Source organism: Nycticebus coucang, chromosome 4 (assembly GCF_027406575.1).
Source record: "Nycticebus coucang isolate mNycCou1 chromosome 4, mNycCou1.pri, whole genome shotgun sequence".
In the NCBI taxonomy this organism is placed as follows: Eukaryota; Metazoa; Chordata; class Mammalia; order Primates; family Lorisidae; genus Nycticebus; species Nycticebus coucang.
The window spans coordinates 92442163-92461984 of NC_069783.1; the positions used below are offsets into that span (position 1 = coordinate 92442163).

Here is a 19822-nt window from a genome sequence, read left to right on the forward strand (position 1 = left end):
AAAGCATAGGGAAAACACTGGAAGGTATTGGCCTGGGGAAAGACTTCATGAAGAAGACTGCCATGGCAATTGCAACAACAACAAAAATAAACAAATGGGACTTCATTAAACTGAAAAGCTTCTGTACAGCTGAGGAGACAATAACCAAAGCAAAGAGACAACCTACACAATGGGAAAGGATATTTGCATATTTTCAATCAGACAAAAGCTTGATAACTAGGATCTATAGAGAACTCAAATTAATCCACATGAAAAAAGCCAACAATCCCTTATATCAATGGGCAAGAGACATGACTAGAACCTTCTCTAAAGATGACAGACGAATGGCTAACAAACAGATGAAAAAATGTTCATCATCTCTATATATTAGAGAAATGCAAATCAAAACAACCCTGAGATATCATCTAACCCCAGTGAGAATGGCCCACATCACAAAATTTCAAAACTGCAGATGCTGGCGTGGATGTGGAGAGAAGGGAACACTTTTACACTGCTGGTGGGACTGCAAACTAGTACAACCTTTCTGGAAGGAAGTATGGAGAAACCTCAAAGCACTCAATCTAGACCTCCCATTAGATCCTGCAATCCCATTGCTGGACATCTACCCAGAAGGAAAGAAATCCTTTTATCATAAGGACCCTTGTACTAGACTGTTTATTGCAGCTCAATTTACAATCGCCAAAATGTGGAAACAGCCTAAATGCCCACCAACCCAGGAATGGATTAACAAGCTGTGGTATATGTATATCATGGAATACTATTCAGCCATTAAAAGAAATGGAGACTTTACATCCTCCGTATTCACCTGGATGGACGTGGAAGACATTATTCTTAGTAAAGCATCACAAGAATGGAGAAGCATGAATCCTATGTACTCAATTTTGATATGAGGACAATTAATGACAATTATGGTTATGGGGGGGAAACAGAAAGAGGGAAGGAGGGAGGTGGGTGGGGCCTTGGTTTGTGTCACACTTTATGGGGGCAAGACATGATTGCAAGAGGGACTTTACCTAACAATTGCCATCAGTGTAACCTGGCTTATTGTACCCTCAATGAATCCCCAACAATAAAAAAAAAAAAAAAAGAATGTTTTGTGCTGGGCTGGAACCTTTCAGTACTTTTAAAATTATAAAGGCATTAAAAGAATGCAGGAAAATTAAACCCTTGTGGATGAAGTAGACTTTTCTGTTGGGGGTAGAACTATTCAACTTTAATATTAACTACGTTTTATTAGGTTTTCAACTCAAATGATCTGGTTAGTCTTCAATTTTAAAATCTAAAACACAATTTATTTAATAATATTCTTCCCTCCCCTCCCCTCTCCTTCTTTTCTTTCCGACAGAGTCTCATTCTGTTCCTCAGGCTAGATTGCCTGGCATCAGCCTTGCTCACAATAATCTCAAACTCCTGGGCTCAAACGATCCTTCTATTTTCAGCCTCCCAAGCAGCTGAGACTACTGGCACCTGCCACAAATCTCACTCTTGCTCAGGCTGGTCTTGAACTCCTGAGCTCACAGTATCTTCCTGCCTTGGCCTCTCAGAGTGCTCGGATTACAGGCTTGAGCCACCGGGACTGGCCAAAGATGTTTTTCATAAGCATGATTTTATTTCCTTGTGATTGAAAAAATAGGACTATATTTTGAGGCTTTTGCTTACTAGATAAAGTAAAACTAAAATCAGGATTTAAAATAAGGATTAAAAATAAAGCCAAATGGAGAAAATAATGGCTATAGGAATATTCGTATCTAATAGATAAGACTATTCTTGGTAACTGCAGCCCCTGCCTCCAGAATTGCAAAACTGCAGCTCTTTATCCCTCCTACCTATTTCAGCTCCACTCAGGTGCCACCGCTAAGCTTCTATAACTAACTGCCCCACCTCTTTGAGCTTCTTTCCCTCAACGGTACAATGAAGACAGCATCGCTTCACTGCGTTCAGGCGAAAATTAAAATTACGCAGAGGTAAATCTCTGCACGCTGGAGGTACGATGAGAAGTTAGTTCGAAACGTTTCCTGCCATCTGCCAGCCTCCCCGCAGCCACTGGTGCCTTCCTCTGCTCGCACCCTGGCTCTCCCTACCCAGGCTCGTCTGTGTATTTATTTGTTTGTTAATTTAATTCACTAATATTTGTCATTTTAAATTTTCCCAGCGGCCCCCTGCTTGGGCGTCCGGAGTGGAGGTCGGCCCGACCCTGGATGGTCTTGGACCCCTACTTGTCGCGCCTCGCCCCGGAGCCGGCCTCGGAGCCCCGCCCCTCGTTCCTTTAAGAATGTAAAGAGCCTCCGCGGACGCGCTCCGTGGGCGGGGCCGCTGCGGGAGCTGCGCTGTGATTGGCCGTGTCCGAGCAACCGCGGAGACGCGGTGGTCAACCTGCAGCGCCGGTCGGGCTCGGAACCAGCGGCTGCGCGGGTCACAGAGAAATAGAACGTTGGAATCCTCTGCGCAGCGCCGTCGCCCGTGGGAATCGCCGCTCTGTCCACTAGTGGATTGCTGTCCTCGCTCGCTCTCTCGGGGTAGACGGCCCCTGGATGATGGGAGCGCGGCTGCTGGACGGGAGCCACCACGTCTAACATCTGACAGAGTGCCCAGTAAGTGCGGGATGTGATCCTTGCCACACCTGAACCGCTAAAGCGCTGAGCTTTCCAACATGTTGAGTAGGGAAGTCTTGGAAGCATAGTTTCTGAGCTGGACTACACTTCTGGTTTACACATGTAAGGAAGCAGTAAGGAAAGCTTAGTGACTTGCCCACACCCACTTAACTATTTGGTACCCAGGTCGACAAGCCAAGTGACAAGGTACCTACCCATCCTACTCTGCAGGTCTTTCTACTGCACCTCCCTCCTAGCCAAAGCTCAGCCTCCTGCCCTGGCAGAGGACCAGCTTTCCTAGTTTGTATCCATACCGTAGGCCAACAGTAATAAATGATGAAGTCTACTTGGGCGTGGAGGTAATACGAGAACCAGAAGAAATTTATTTCCAATAAATAATAATACATGCGAATAGTCTAAAGCCAAAAGCGATAGCAATAAACCCCTGCACAGCTTTTTGTTTTGGAAGGGCCTCTGGCTCCCCCTCATTCCACAGATACATGGTTTCACAATCAGACCACTGTCCTATGTGGGCATGAACATTAACTAGGCTTAGTTTCCACTTGCTAGAGTTTTTTCCAGTTCATTTTCTTGGGAGCTCTAGGTTTCTTTCTTCTCAGCAATACCCTTCCCCCTAAAGCATTCCAGTTATTCTCAGATATTCTTTTCTTGATTCTATTTTCTCAGCGGTGGAACAGCCCATTTGCATCTGATTGCCTCTCCTCTACCCACATTATTTGACTGGATGATCACAGCATAGCCTTGCCCCGTTAGGGCAGAAAAATGGGTTTCTGGAGAAGAGCTGCAGCAAGATGCATGGTGGAGTTTCACTCCAGCTTCTTTTCTTCCTGGAATAATCACAGTTTAAAACTCACATAAATCACAAAATACAGCCTTCTAGGCCAGACTTCCTTTTCAGAAACTGTCAGGGATATAGGAAATTTGGGGTGTTGATAATAAAGGAGGTAAAACTTACTGATTGTTTAAACTGAATTAATGGATTCTAACTCTTGTCCTGTCCCTCAACTTATGACCACATCAACCTCTTTTAGGGCATGCTGACTTCCAGACACTCGATGTGTTCCAGCCTAATCTATTTTTTCTCAAAGCTTTGCTTGCCCAGGCCTTCAGTTCTGACTTTCACTTCCTTTTTGTTTCTTTTACACTTCTTCCTTCTAACCAAGGAAATCTTTTCCTATTTCCTCAAACTCTGTGGCTCTTGGGATAGCTTTTAAAACTTAGGGCAGTGTTAAACTGGGATATGCTGTTGTCTCTGACTTCTGAGTGTCTCAGCCTCCCGATTTGTATTAATCTCAGATGAGGAAACCATGAATAATAGTAAACAAGCAAAGTAGTATTGTTATATCCAGGAAAATAATGTCTTTTTTAAAAAGAGATAGTTGTTTTCTAGTATTAGCCTTATTAGAACTTTTAAGTGAGTCTTCATCTTTTTTGAAAAAAATCAGAGTTCTCTCAGTAATTCCTAGTGATCAGTTTTATTCATCTCAGCCCTTATATAAAGTGCCTGCTGTACATAAGGTATTATGCTGAGAATCTTCATATAGTTTTGTCCCTGTAGTCACTGAAACTTTAAGTCTAGAGAGTTCAAACCTAAGTGGCTGAGGCCATTGTAATGAAGTATCAAAGTAAAATATAGAGCTTTCCCAGGGAAAGTCTGCAGAAGATTGTTGAGGGAATCCAGACAGGCAACATTTGACTTGGGCCTTTCAGGTTTAGAGTACATAGGAGAACTACCTGAGACCAGCCTGGAGATGGGAAAGCAGGCAGGCTGTGTGTGGCATGGTGGAGGGAAAAGGAGGTAACTGTTAGGTCCTTACGCTGGGCAGGCTTCCTTGCTCTAACACAGCAGTTCTCAACCTGTCGGTCCCAACCCATGGGAACTGTATTAAAGGGGTGCGGCATTAGGAAAGTTGAGAACCGGGTGGCGCCTGTGGCTCAAGGAGTAGGGTGCCGGTCCCATATGTCGGAGGTGGCGGGTTCAATCCTAGCCCCGGCCAAATACCAAAAAAAAAAAAAAAAAAAAAGGAAAGTTGAGAACCACTGTTCTAACAGAATAGTTCTTATCCTATTGAGTAGAAAGATTGCTTGTTATGATGCCCTTTCTCCGTCTCCTCCCTTGTTTTCTACAATTGCTTTCATTTATGACAATACAACTATTCTCAGGTTACAAAACCCTGGAGTTAAGGTCTGAATCAGAATGAAACATACAGGTTTTCAGAATAAATCATTTAAAAAGTCATGTACGTCCAGAAGGGACTGGGGCATGCATCTTAAAAAGGAGGCAGAAGGAGTGGGGCGCCAGCCCCGTATACTGGAGGTGGCGAGTTCAAACCTGACCCTGGCCAAAACTGCAAAAAAAAAAAAAAGGAGGCAGAATTTGGTTGCCTTTTGTATGGAATCAAAAATGTGTCCCTTTGCCTTAGAAACAAAGCCTATGACTCTTCTGAACCCCTCTTTAAGGTTCCAAAATCCACTTTAGAAAGCTTTATTAGGGTAATTTATGTAAAAGTGCTCCCTTTTAAATCTAGGACTTGTAGCTCCCTCCAGTAAGAAGACAATGGGAGGTAGGTGTGTTTCAGAGAAGAGAAAGATTAACTGGAAATGATAAAATTAGTAAAAAATATTTCTTCCGAGCTTCACTTTCTTGTTTCTATAGAAACATTTAACCAAATTTAAGAGACATTCAGCTTCAGTCTTTGTGGAAAGATCCCCCACAGAAAGTCAAAGCATATTAGTCTGCCCTTGTTTTCATGTTCTGTGACTCACTCAGCTTTGTAGCTCAATATGACTGGAGACTTGGGGATAAAAGAATATGTGGAGTGGAGAGGGAGTATCACAAAACAAAACACAATTACTCAAGGATAAGGAATTTTATTTATTTATTTGTACATAGTTCTTTCCAATATATCAAGTGTGTACTCACACATAACTCATGCGTAATCACATCTGCTCTATGAAGTGGCCCTGGAAGTTAGGGTGTGCAGGTGTTACTACTGTAAGAGGTGGAATCTATGGCTTATGCTGAGTTTTGATTCTAAACTTTCCCACTTCTGTATGATGCTTTCCAAATGATATTGGAACATTATCATCAAATTGTGCCTCTTGTAGAAAGAAAGCAAGATCTTCATCAATAATAGAATTTGTATGATTTTGGAATTCAACATATGTGGATAATGTAAATTCACATAAAACTTTGAAATGAAAATCATTATCTTTAAAACCTTAAGAGTGACAAGCTGGGAAGCTTATCGAGCCTGACCTCTAGGAATAAAGATTAGTGCTCTTTGTCTTCCATGAGGACCCATGAGGGCTGCTAGGATGCAGTCTTACTGGAATAATGCTACAGGCTTATACTATAGAACCAGGCTGGAGGAGAATAGTTGAAAAGATAGCAGCATGGTTCAGAAATGGCTTTGACTCCTGCTTCTCTCACTTATTGGCTGTGGAAGAACTTGGGAACAAATTCTTCAAATTCTCAAAGCTTCCGAATCCTTGAATATAAGTAGAGTGTTAACAGTGAGTAACTGATGGGGTTATGAAGATCTGTGAGATAACGCATATAAAAGGCTCTGTCCAGCATGTGGCCAAAGAATGGAAGTTGCTGCGGTTGTTTCTATTATGATAAAGGCCACAGAACACAGACTTTGGAGAGCTGGATGGGCTAGGTTAGAATCTCAATTCCACCCGTAACCAGCTGTGCGATTGTGGCCAAGTTGCTTCCTCTTCTCTGTGTTGGTTTCCTTATTTGTTGCCTTATTTATAACATGGTAATAAAAGTAGTATATACCTTATAAGGTTATTATAAGGATTAAATTATATTACATGTAATAATGTTAAATAAGTATTTGCTAATAATAATACTTCTAATTTCTTTTCACAAAACCTCCCTGGCTTGCATCCAGCTGATTTTTGTGTTTGACTGAATTTCCATGTCATAACACTGAGACTTTTAGGAAATACAATTGGAGTTTTTGAAATGGAGGAAAGGTAGTATTCTCATTGTTAAAAAGGTGTTTTACAGTTCCAGAGATCAATTTACATACATTGCACACTCTGCAGAGCTTTCTATTCTTCCTCCAAGTTACCAGGCCCTGCCCAGTTGTGCCGAGTGGGTTAAGATTGCATTAGAGTTTAGCCACTCCTTTCCTTTTGTATACACTAGTTATATTTAGGAAGCCCTAGATAAACTTGATATGTTGCATATTGCCTTGAGTCCAGTGGATCCCAGAATAGTTGGCTACATGAACCAGAATGTTTAAGTCCAACATTAAACAAGGTGCCAGAAAATAAAACATTCAGAAAGTAGGTACATGTGTTTCAGCTGGGCAGAGCAGTGGTCTGGTTCCCACCCTGCCACCAGCTCCCACTTAGCCACTGCACCTGTAGAACAGGTGTATTTCCTGTCCAGGTTTATCCTTTTTATCCTGGTTGAAAGTAAAACGTCAGGTGTGGTTGTAATTAGAATACAGATATGTAGAGAAGGATCTGAGGAGAGTGTTCAATTTTCCAAAATCAAAGATCTTTGTGTTTTTCTGATTGTGGAAGTAAATCCTATTTTATTATAGAAATATTTAAATAATGTAAAAATTTAAACACTACAGAAGAGGCAAAAGCCACACATACTTCAACTACACAGAGAAAACTACTACAAACCTGTTAGTGTACATCTTTCTAGATGTTTTTCTGTGTGTCTATGTGTCTATACATGCAGATACTAAATTTTTTGGATTCCTATTAGCAATGCAAGCAGTTGTCTCCTTTTCCAATGAATATGCATCTATATGATAATTTTAATGGATAAATAGGAATTCTATTTCATGAGTGTACTATAATTTATATTAATCCAATTCTTTGTGTATGTAAAATTATTTCTAAATTTTCAGTAAGTCTGAGTTTGACAATTGTCCTTGCAGGACATCCCTGTGACTTAGATTATAATTCTGAGATGGAGAAATCAAGCTCTTCATCTACCATCTCTGGGCAGCAGCTGCAGAGGCAGGAGGGCCTGCGCAACATCAAAGCAGACATGGCTGAGCAAAGTCTCATTTCATCTGAGAAATGGCTTCAACTGTATGGGCTTAAGAGCAGCAAATTGACCTTGAAACAGATTTTGTCTCAGATCGGATTTCCACATTGTGAAGGTACAGTACTCACAAAACCAGCATAGTGCCATTTAGCCTTTGAAGAGGCTGCTTGCTGAAAGCCCCTCAAAAACCATAGGTCTCTGAGTTTGCTGTGATCGCATGTCCCTATCAGGGCATGCACCCCCAATATGTGTATATTGTATAGAGGTATAATTGTCAAGCCACACATTAAATGTTAATAATGCTTAATTTTACCCTTTCTTTTTCATTGTTATTTTTTAAAGCAGCAGATAAATTTGTACATGTTTATCATGTACTATATGATGTTTTGAAGAATATATACATTGTGAAACAGTTAAATCTGCCTACTTAACAAATCCATTACCTCATGCAGTTATCATTTTTGTGGTGAAAACACTTAACATCCACTCTTTTTGCATTTTTCAAGAATATATCATCAACTATGACGACCATGCTGTACAGTAGATCTCTTGAATATATTTCTCCTATCTGTGATTGATTGTGTATTCTTTGAACAACATCCTTCCAACTTCTCTTCCCCCACTTACCTTCCAGCCTCTGGTAAGGACCTTTCTGCTCTCTTCTCTATGAAATCTGCTTTATTAGATTTCACAACATGAGTAAGTGAGATTATGCAGTATTTGTTATTTTGTGTATTCACTTAATGTAATGGCCTTCAAGTTCATACTTGTAGTTGCAAATGACAGGATTTCTGCCCTTTTTTGGCTAATATTTTAGTGTCTATGTATACTACATTTTCTTTATTCTTTCATTTTTTGCTGAGGGCTTGGGCTGATTTCATATCTTGGCCATTGTGAATAGAGCTGTAACAAACATGAGAGTGCAGCTATCTTTTTGACAGACTAATTTCATTTCCTTTGTATATACACCCAGCAGTGGGATTGCGAGATCCTATGGTAGTTACTAATTGTAGATTTTTGAGGACCCTCTACTGTTTTCCATAATGACTATTCAAATTTACATACCTACCAGCAATGTGTACAGGTTCCCTTTTCTCCAACATTTACCTTTTTAATAATAACATGTGGTTTTGACTTGCATTTCCCTCATCATTAGTGATATTGAGCGTTTTTTCATATACCTGTTGACCATTTGTATGTTTTCTTTTGAGATACGTCTATTTAGGACTTTTGCCCATTTTAAAATCAAGTTATTTGGCTTTTTGCTATTGAGTTGTTTGAATTCCTTATATATTTGGGATATTTACCCCTTACCAGATACATAGTTTGCAAATATTTTCTCCTATTCTGATAGGTTGTCTGTTTTTCTTATTTTTTTTCTTTTGCTGTGCAGAAGCTTTTTAGTTTGATATAATCCCATTTGTTTGTTTTTGCTTTTGTTGCTTGTGCTTTTGAGGTAGTATAAAAAAAAAAATCATTGCCCTGGCTGGATGTGGCTCACATCTGTAATCCTAGCACTCTGGGAGGCTGAGGAGGGTGGATTGTCAGAGGTGAGGAGTTGGAGACCAGCCTGAGCATGAATGACACCTGTCTCTACTAAAAATAGAAAAATAAGCTGGGTGTTGTGCCAGGAAGCTTATAGTCCCAGCTACTCTGGAGGCTGAGGCAAGAGGTTTGATTACTTGAGTCCAGTAGTTTGAGTTTGCTGTGAGCTGTGACACTGTAACATTCTCCCAGGACAACAGAGTGAGACTGTCTCAAAATAAAAATAATCATTGTTCACAGTGATGTCATGGAGCTTTTTCCCTTTTTTCTTCTTGTAGTTTTATATTTTCAAGTCTTACATTTAAGTCTTTAACCCATCTTTGAGTTGTTTTTTTTGTATATGGGAGAGATAAGGGTCTAATTTCAGTCTTCTGCCTGGGGATGTAGTTTTCTCTACACCTTTTACTGAGGAGATTGTTCTTTCCTCGTTATGTGTTGTTGGCATCTTTGTTGAAAATAAGTGGGCTATAAATGTGTGGATTATTTCTAGGCTCTCTATTCTGTGCCACTGATCTGTGTATCTGTTTTCATGCCATTCTGTTTTGGTTAATAATATGGCTTTGTCAAATATTTAGAAGTCAAGTGGCATGACATCTCTGGCTTTGTTGTTGTTGTTCAAGATTGCTTTGGCCATTTTTTTCTGCTTTCATACAAATTTTAGGATTTTTTTCTATTTCTGTGAAAAATGTTATTGTTATTTTAATAGGGATTGCATTGAATGTGCTTAATTATTAATTAGGTCATGTGCATACATATTTATAATTGTTATATTCTCTTGCTGAATTGACAATTTTATCATTTGTAATGAACTTCTTTGTCTCTTTTTAGCATATTTGACTTAAAGTCTCATATAAGTTTAGCTACTCCTGCTATATTTTGGTTTCTATTTGCATGGAATATAACTCTCACCTCTTCACTTTTAGTCTGTGTCCTGACAGGCGAAGTGAGTCTGATGTAGGCAACGTATAATATTGTTTTTATTTTATTTTTTTTAGAGACAGAATCTCACTTTATTGCCCTCAGTAGAGTGCTTAGCGTCACAACTCACAGCAACCTCCAACTCTTGGGCTTAAGTGATTCTCTTGCCTCAGCTTCCTGAGTAGCTGGGACTACAGATACCTGCCACAATGCCCGACTATTTTTTGTTGCAGTTTGGCCGGGGTGGGGTTTGAAGCCACCATCCTTGGTATATGGGCCAGGCCCTACCCACTAAGCCACAGGCGCCGCCCAATATTGTTTTTTAATTTATTCAACCACTCTATGTTTTTTGATTGGGCAATAATTTAATCTACTTATAGTCAAAGTGACTATTGATAGGTAAGATGTATTGACTTACAACTACCATTTAAAAAATTGTTTTGGAGTTGTTTTATAGATTTTTTTCTTCTTTTCTCTTACTTTATGATTGGTTTTCTCTAGTAATATGTTTTAATTCCTTTCTTTTAATTTTTAGCGTGCCTATTATAGGTTTTTGATTTATGGTTATCATGAGGCATACAAAAAATATTTGATAGTTATAAGAAGTTAATTTAAGTTGTTAACAACTTAACTCTGATCACAAAGAAAATTCTCTAAACTTTAACTTTACCCCCACCCAATATTTTGTATTTTTAATGTCACAATTTATATCTTTTTCTATTGCATATACCTTAACAAATTATTATAGTTATTATTAGTAATAGCTTTGTCTTCATACTAAAGATATAAGTGATTTATACACCATAATTACAGTGTTCCAGTATTTTGAATTTGACTGTTTACTTATTTTTACCAGTGAGTTTTATACTTCAGATGTTTTTTGTGTTATTCATTAATGTCCTTTTCTTTCAGCTCATAGAATTCCTTTTAGCATTTCTTGTAAGACAAGTTTAGTGTTGATGAAATCCCACTGCTTTGTAGGTCTGTCAAAGTATTTATCTTTACTTTCTCTCTGAAGGATAGCTTTTCTGAGTACAGTATTCTTGACTGGCAGTTTTTTCCCATTAGCACTTCAAATATATTATTTCATTCTGTCCTAGCCTGTAAAGTTTCTTCTGAGAAGTCTGTTGCCTGGCATATTGAAACTCTCTTATATTATTTTATGTATGACATAAAGTAACTTCTTTTATTGCTTTGAGCATCCTCTCTTTGTTTTCGATAGTTTGTTTACAATGTGTAAACTTTGAACTTTGACTTTTCTGTATCTGGATATTTTTATCTTTCTCTAGGTTTGGAAAGTTTTCTGCTGTTATTTCTTTAAATAAGCTTTCTACCCATTTATCTTTCCCCATTCCCTCTTTAACATTTGCTGTTTTGGTGCTATTCTATATATCCCATAAGGTTTCTTCATTCCTTTTTATTCATTTTGCATTTTATTCATTTCATAACCTCTGTTGACATTTGTAAATTCTTTCTTCTGCTTCAGCAGTTCTACTATTGATGCTTTCTATTGCATTTTTATTTTGTTCACTTATTATTATTTCAATCTCTCAGTTAAAATTTTCATTCTGGTCATTTATTTTTTCCTCATTTCATTAAACTCTTTCTTTGTATTTTATTAAAGTTCATTGAGCAGCCTTAAGACAGCTAATTTGAATTCTTTGTCAGGCAGTTCTTTTATCTCCATCTCTTTAGAACCACTCATTGGCACCTTATTATATATTTAGTGACATCATGTTTCCCTGATTGCTTTTGATCTTTCTGGTTGTACATTGATGTTTGTGTATTGAAGAAGAAAGTACTGACACCAGTTAGTTACAGCCTGGCTCTATCTTGGAATATTCTTAAGTAGTATGCCTATTCAGGGATTCTTGGTAGGTCATCTGGTATGGCTGCTAAGCCAATTGGAGCCATTACAGCCATTATACCACCATGGAGGGCCTTAAGATGGTTTGGAATCTCATGGCCACTGAGACTCCCATAGTGCCAGCTACATTCTTATGGCCATTGTAACTGACATAGTACTGGGGAGTGCCCAAAGCCTGTGTCTGCTGAGGCTCATGCAACACTGAGCCACAGCTAAAGCCTGTGGCAGTTGAAGCCTGTGGATTATTCTGAGCCCAAGGCTGCTATAGTTAGTTGGTGATGATGTGGGCCAGAGCTGGTATCTATCTTGCAGGGGCTGTAGGTTCCTATCTGGCACTGGGGTAGGTCTAGAGGCTTAGTCCATAGCCTGGAGTCAAGGGCCATGAGGATCTGCTAGGTGCTGGGTTTTACTGTATCGGGACCTGTATTAGAGTCCAAGCAAAGTTCTATGCTTATTTCTCTTTCTCTCTCCCCCACCCCCAAGTGACAGTATCTCTCTGTACTATGCTGCCCAGGGTTTGGGGAAGGGTGATTCAGGTGATGTAATACTATCTTTCATAACCTCTTCAATGTATCTTTTCTTCTTACTATGCTATAACTATGTACTGTGACCTCTCATCTGCTTTTCTTACCTCTTGTGAAGGTATTTTTATGCATGGATAGCTGTTCAAATTGTCATTTGACTACATTTTGTACAAAATGACTGTTTTTCCTTTGAGTATATACCCAGCAATGGGATTGCTGGATCAAATGGTAAATCTGCTTTAAATTCTTTGAGGTATCTCTGTGTAGCTTTGCAGTCCCACCAATAGTATATAAGAGTTCCTTTCTCTCTACATTCGCACCAGCATCTTTTGCTTTGGAACTTTATGATGTGAGCCAGTCTCGCTGGGTTCAGGTGATATCTCAGTGTAGTTTTGATTTGCATTTCTCTAATTAAAGATGTTGAACATTTTTTCATGTGTTTGCTGGCCATTAGTCTGTCTTCATTAGAAGAGTTTCTGTTCATTCTTTTGCCTACTTTTTAATGGGGTTGTTTGATCTTTTTATGTTAATTTGTTTTGAGTTCTTTGTAGATTCTGGTTATCAACTTTTACCAGATAATAGCACATAAATATTTTCTCACATTCTGTGGGTTGTCTATTTCTCTTTTGATTGTGTTCTTGTCTGAGCAGATGCTTTTTAATTTGATGGTGTCTTATTTATTTATTTTTATTGTTGTTGTGATTGCTTTGGGTCTTCTTTGTGAATTCTTTGCCTAGGCCTTTATCTATAAGAGTTTTTCCAACATTTTCTTCTAGAATTCTTATAGTTTCCAGCCTGAGGTTTAAATCTTTTATCCATTATGAGTTAATTTTTGTGAGTGAGGAGAGGTGCAGACTTTGTTTCAGTCTTTTACATGTGGCTTCCAATTTTCCCAGCACCATTTATTGAATAGCGATTCTTTTTCCCAGTGTATGTTTTCAACTGTTTTGTCAAAAATCATATGAAGATGATTTTATTTCTAGATTTTCTGTTCTTATTCATAGGTCTATGTCTCTGTTTTTAAGCCAGTATCATGCTGTTTTTGTTACTATAGCCTTGAACCATAGCTTGAAGTCTGGTAAAGTGATGCCTCACATTTTCTTCTTACTAATAAGGTTGAATGACTATTGGGGTGTTTTCTAATTCTCTATGAAGCATAGCACTATTTTCCTCTGGATCCGCAAGAAGAATGACATTGGTATTTTAATGGGAATTGCATTGAATCTGTAAATCACTTTGCGTAGTATATCCATTTTAACAATGTTGATTCTGCCAATCCATGAGCAGAGTATATTTTTCCATCTGTTTACATCCTCTGCAGCATTTTCTCTCCTCAGTGTTTCATAATTATTCCTACAGAGATCTTTCACCTCTTTTGTTAGGTATATCCTTAGGTTTTTTTTTTTTTTGTCACTACTGTGAGAGGTATTGTGTCTTTGATTTGATTCTCAGCTTGATTGTTGCTGATGTATATGAAAGTTACTGAGTTGTGTACATGGATTTTGAAACCTGAAACTTTGATGAATTTATTTATCAATTGCAGGAATCTCTTAGTAGAGTCTTTGGAGTTTTCTAGATGTAAGATCATATTGTCAGCAGGGAGTGATAGTCTGATCTCTTCTTTCCCCATTTAACCCTCATGATTTCCTTCTCTTGCCTGATTACTCTGGTGAGAACTTCCAGCACCATGTTGAATAGAAATGGTAAAGTGGGCAACTTTATCTGGTTCCAGTTCTAAGTGGGAATACTTTCAATTTTTCCCCATGTGATATGATGTTGTGTATGAGTTTGTCATATATAGCCTTTATAATTTTGAGTAATATCCCATCTATACTAATTTTGTTGAGTGTTCTTATGAAAAGGTGCTGAATTTTGTCAAATGCTTTTTTGCATTGATTGAAAGGATTGTATCGTCTTTGTTTTTGCATCTATTTATGTGGTGAATTGCACTATAGATTTTCATATGATGAACCATCCTTTTATCTCTGGAATAAAACCCACTCACTGGTCATGGTGAGTTATTTGATGTGATGCTGAATTTGGTTTGCTAAAATTTTGAGTATTTTGCATCTATTCATAGGGGACATTGGTCTGTAGTTTTCCTTTTTAGTTGTATCCTTTTCTGGCTTTGGTATCAAGGGAATATCAGCTTCATAGAACCAGTTGAGGAGGAATCCTTTCTTCTCAATGTTATGGAATAATTTCTGCAGTATAGGTAGGTTTGGTACCTCTTTGTAGGTTTGGCAAAATATGGTATAAAATCATCTGATCCAGAACTTTTTTTAGGTGAATGATTTTTTTTTTTTATTGCTGCTTCAATTTCATTGTTTGATATTGGTCTGTTCAGGAGTTATATTTCTACCTCACTGAGCCTAAGGAGGTTGTGTATTTCCAAGAATTTGTCCATTTGCTCCACATTTTCAAGTTTTTGGGTATAGAGATTTTTATAGTATTCTGAGATAACAATGTATTTCTGTGACTTGTTTTTCATTTTTAATTGTACTTATTAGATTCCCTTCTTTTCTGTTTCTAGTTAATATAGCAAAAAGCTTGTCAATTTTGTTTATATTTTCAGAGAACCAACTTTTTGCTTCTTTAATCTTCTGGAAGTTCTTTTGCTCTCAATTTCATTTAGTTCTGCTCTGATCTTGGTTACTTCTTTTCTTCTGGGTTTGGGATTGATTTGCTCTTCCTTTTCTAATTCCTTGAGATGATTCATTAGATTGTTGATGTGTGATCTTTCTGTCTTTTGGATCTGGGTATTTAAGGCTCTGAATTTTCCTCTCAAGATAACTTTTGCTGTATCCCAAGATTTTGATAACTTGTGTCCCTATTGCCATATTGTTCAAAGAATCTTTTGATTTCCATCTTTATCTCTTCACTGACCTGATTATCATTGAGCATTAGGTTGTTTAGTTTCTGTAACTATGTGTAGGAATGAGTGTTTCTGTTGGAATTGATTTCTAGGTTGGTTTTTTTTTTTTTTTTTCCAATTTCTAGTTGTATTACACTGTGGTCTGAGAAGATACATGGTATAATTTCTATTTTTTAAAGTATTTTTTAAGACTTGTCTTGTGGCCTAAGATATGATCAATCTTAGAGAATGTTCCATGTGCTGATGAGAGGAACATATATTGTTTTTGGATAAAATATACTGTGTCTGTTAGACCCATTTGTTCTATAGTTTTTTTTATTTTCTGTTTGGAGGATCTGTCCAGTTCTGTCAGTACGGTGTTGAAGTACCCAGAAACTATGGTGTTGCTGTTTATTATTTTGTTTAGTTTGAGTAAAGTTTACTTTACTTTACGGGGTACTCCTGTGTTAGGTATATTTATTATTGTAAGGTCTCCTTGTTGTATTGTTCCCTTAACCATTATATAGTGACCAACTTTGTCTTTATTTTTGTTGATTTAAAGTCTATGTTATATGATATGAGCATGGCTACACTAGCTTTCTTTTGTTTCCATTTGCATGGAATATTATTTTTTAACCTTTCATCTTGGGTCTAAATGAGTCCTTGTGGGTTAGATGTTTTTCCTGGGTACAACAGATACTTGTTTTATATTTTTTCTGGCTAATTTTTCTATTTTTTGTAGGGATGATGTCTCATATAGCCTAGTCTTAACTATTGGTCTCAAGCAACCCTTCTGCCTTGGTCTCCCAAAGTGCTAGGATTACAGGTGTGTTCAACCACACCAGGCCTTATTTTTCATATGAGGAATTTATACCTTATCTTTATCTTTGCCAGTCTTGCTAGAGGTTAGTTGATTTTAGTGATCTTTAAAGATACCAGCTTTTTATTTAATTGATTTTCTCTATTTTTTTGTCTTTTTAGTGTCATTGTTTTGTACTTTGATCTTTATCATGTATTTCTTTCTGTTTGAGTTTATTTTCTTCTTTTTTTAGTTTCTTTAAGTGTGAGCTTAGATTATTGATTTGAGAGTTCATGTTTCCTTATGTAAGCATTTAGGGCTATACATTTCCCTCTAGGCACTGCTTTAGCTAGTTCCCACAAACTTTAATATTATCCATTTCCATTTAGTTTAAAGTCAATTTTATTTTTGTTGAGACTTCCTCTTGACTTGGGGATTTTCTAAAAGCATTTTGTTTCATTTGCAAGTATTTGGAGATTTTCATGTTATTATTTCATTATTGATTTCTAGTTTGTCTCCATTTTGGAAAAAGCACATACTTTGGCTTCAGTTGTTTTAAAGTTTTTGAGGTTTGTTTTATAGCCAAGAATGTGTTTTGTCTTGGTGTATGTTCTGTGGGTACTTGAAAAGAATGTGTATTCTGCTGTTGTTTTCTAGAAATGTCAATTATATTATGTTCATCTGTGGTATTGAGTATCCTTGCTGACTTTCTGCTTGTTGCTTCTTCAATTGTTGTGAGAGCAGTATGGAAGTCTTCAACTGTAAGTGTGAATTTAACTATTTCTGTTTTCAATTCTGTTGGTTTGTGCTTCACATATTTTGCATTCTTTTGTTTGGTGCATATACATTTAGGATTGCTATCTCTTTCTGGTGGATTGACACTTACATTGTGTAATGTCCTGCTCTGTCTCTAGTAATATTATTTTTTCTGACATTTACTTTTCTGATATAGTCAATTCTGATTTCTTTTATTAATATTTGTATGATCTATTTTTCTATCTTTTTACTTTTTACTTACGTGCATCATTGTATTTGAGCAAGTTTCTTGAAAACACCATATTTTTGTGTCTCTTAAAAATCCTCTCTATCAACCTGTCTTTTACTTAGTATATTTAGACCATTTACATTTGAGGTAATTATTGATATGTTAGGGCTTGTCTGCCATTTTATTTTATTTTTTCTGCCTTTTCTCTATTTTAGCTAGTCTTTTTTTTTTTTTTTTTGTCTTGTATATCTTTGGATTACCTAAACATTTTTAGAATTGTATTTTTATTTATCTATAGTATTTTCCAGTGTATCTCTTCATAGGGCTTTTTTAGTGGTTGTGCTAGGTATACATAAATTATCAAAGTCTACTGGTGTCAAGATTTTACTGGTTTGAGTGATAAGTGAAAACCTTATTTCCATTTATGTCCCTTTACACTTCCTGTGTATAATAAAGTATATTATTTTATCTTCATACATTGATAATTACAATAGACTGTACTATAATTTTTGATTCAATCATCAAACATAATTTATAAAACTCAAATGAAAGAAATCCTATTCTATTTTCCCATGATTCTGCTTACTGTGTTCTTTTGTCCTGATGTTCTAATGTCCCTTCTTTTATAATTTTATTTCTGCATACAGAACTTCTTTTTTTTTTTTTTTTTTAATTTTTTTATTAAATCATAACTGTATACAATGATATGATTATGGGGCATCATACACTCACTTCGTAAACCATTTGACACATTTTTATCACAGTGGTTAACATAGCCTTTCCGGCGTTATCTCAGTTACTGTGCCAAAACATTTACATTCTACATTTACCAAGTTTTGCATACAGAACTTCTTTTAGTCATCCTTTAAGAGTAGCTCTGCTAGCTTCTTTGTCTGATAATGCCTTTATTTCTTCTCTGTTCCTGAAGAATAATTTTGCCAGATATGAAATTGAGGGTTGATAGTTCTTTTCTCTTAGCACTTAAAAAGTTTTGTGCAACTTCCTTTTGGCCTCCGTGCTTTTTGATGAGAAAATTAAATTATTATCATTAGACTTTTATTTTTTTCTGGCTGCTTTCAAGATTTTTTCTTTGTTTTTAGTTTTTAGAGGTTCAATCATGATGTGCATTGGTGTGGATTTTAGGGGGATTTATTCTCTTTGAATTTCACTCATCTTTAATCTGTTACTCCATTTCCCACCCCTCCCGCCATCACATTTGGAGAACTTTAAGCCCTTATTTCTTTGAATACTTTTTTCAGTCCTACCCTCTTTCTTTTTTCCTTCTGGCACTCCAATGACTTGAACATTAGATCTTTTAAAAAATAATCTCACATTTCTGTGAGGATTTATTAATATTTTTCAACCTATTGTTTTTCTGTTGTTTAGATCAGGTAATTTTATTGCTATGTCTTCAAGTTTACTCATTCTTTCTTCTTTCTTATACATTTTTCTGTTGCATCCATCCATTACATTTTTTTTTCTTTTGGTTACTCTTTCCTTTTTGTTCCAGTATTTACATTTGATTCTTCTTTATATTTTCTCTTTCTGTGCTGAGACTTTCTATGTTTTTATTCACTTCAAGCATGTTTATAGTTGCTTCTTAAAGCATTTTTCTGGTTGTTGCCTAAAACCCTTCTCAGGTCAGTCTAACATCTGTGTCATCTTGGTGTTGATGCTGTTATTTGTCTTTTCCCATCAAATTTGAGATCTTCCTGGGTTTGGGAATGATAAGTGATTTTTTTAAAATTGAAACTGGGACATTTTGGGTATTATGAAATAAGACACTAGATCTACTTTAACACTGTATTCTAGCAGATTTTCTTTGACACTGCTCCAGTGGGACTAGAAGCCTAGCGTTTTCCCTCAGCTTCTGTTGACATCTACTGGAAGAGGGTTCCTTAAAGATGGGCAATGTGGTAGTCCATTCTTCCCCTGGGGCTTGCTGGAGGGTACAGATATATTTTGTTACTATTACTCTCCATGTGGCCTCCATTGACACTGTGGATGGGTGATCTTATTACCTTTATGTGGGGGTAAAGATTCTGATTCTTCAATAGGCCTGCTTTGATACCACTCCAGTGAGAGGGAAGGATGCCTCATGAATGGCAGGTTGAAAAGGGGGTCCAGGCCACCTATATTTTCCTCATTGATTCTCTGGTATAGATGCTTGTTAATGGATAGCAGGAATGAAAGTACTGGCTCCACATTGTACGTTTTGTGATACTACCCCAGCAGGGGTTTAGGGCACTTTATTATAGTCTAACAAGGTTAGAAGTCCAATTTCTCAACTCAGCCTTTGCTAGTAGAAATGGCAGTGGTGCTGCATTATTTCCCCCCCTGTGGTATTTGGCTGGAGTAGAGTGCCTTTCTTTGGGTCCCGAGGTCCCTAGCCATAACATTTTCCCTCTGTATGATTTGTGAGGCATATGACATATCTTTTTTCCTGTGGAAGCTTTTAAGATTTTTGTCTTTATTCTTGGTTTTCAGCCATTGTGCTATTCTTTGTAGTATGATATGCTCTGGTTTGGTTTTATGTATACATATTTATATTGTATGGGATTTGCTGAGTTTCTTGGATCTGTAGGTTTGTTTTTAACCAAATCTTGGCATTATTTATTCTCTCTCCTTTTCTGCTGAGACTCCAATTATAATTATACTGAACATCTTGATATTATACTACAGGTCACTGAAA

At 37.0% G+C, this 19822-nt stretch overlaps 1 protein-coding gene across 1 annotated transcript in view; it reads left to right on the forward strand.

Moving 5' to 3' along the window:
• Positions 1-2468: 2468 nt before the first annotated feature.
• Positions 2469-19822, forward strand: part of VWA3B (von Willebrand factor A domain containing 3B) — a 250813-nt gene continuing 233459 nt past the window's right edge. The window contains exons 1-2 of the mRNA XM_053588419.1: positions 2469-2591; positions 7526-7753. Coding sequence (XP_053444394.1) covers positions 7558-7753 — 196 coding nt within the window. The 5' untranslated portion in view covers positions 2469-2591; positions 7526-7557. The remainder of the gene's footprint in view (positions 2592-7525; positions 7754-19822) is intronic.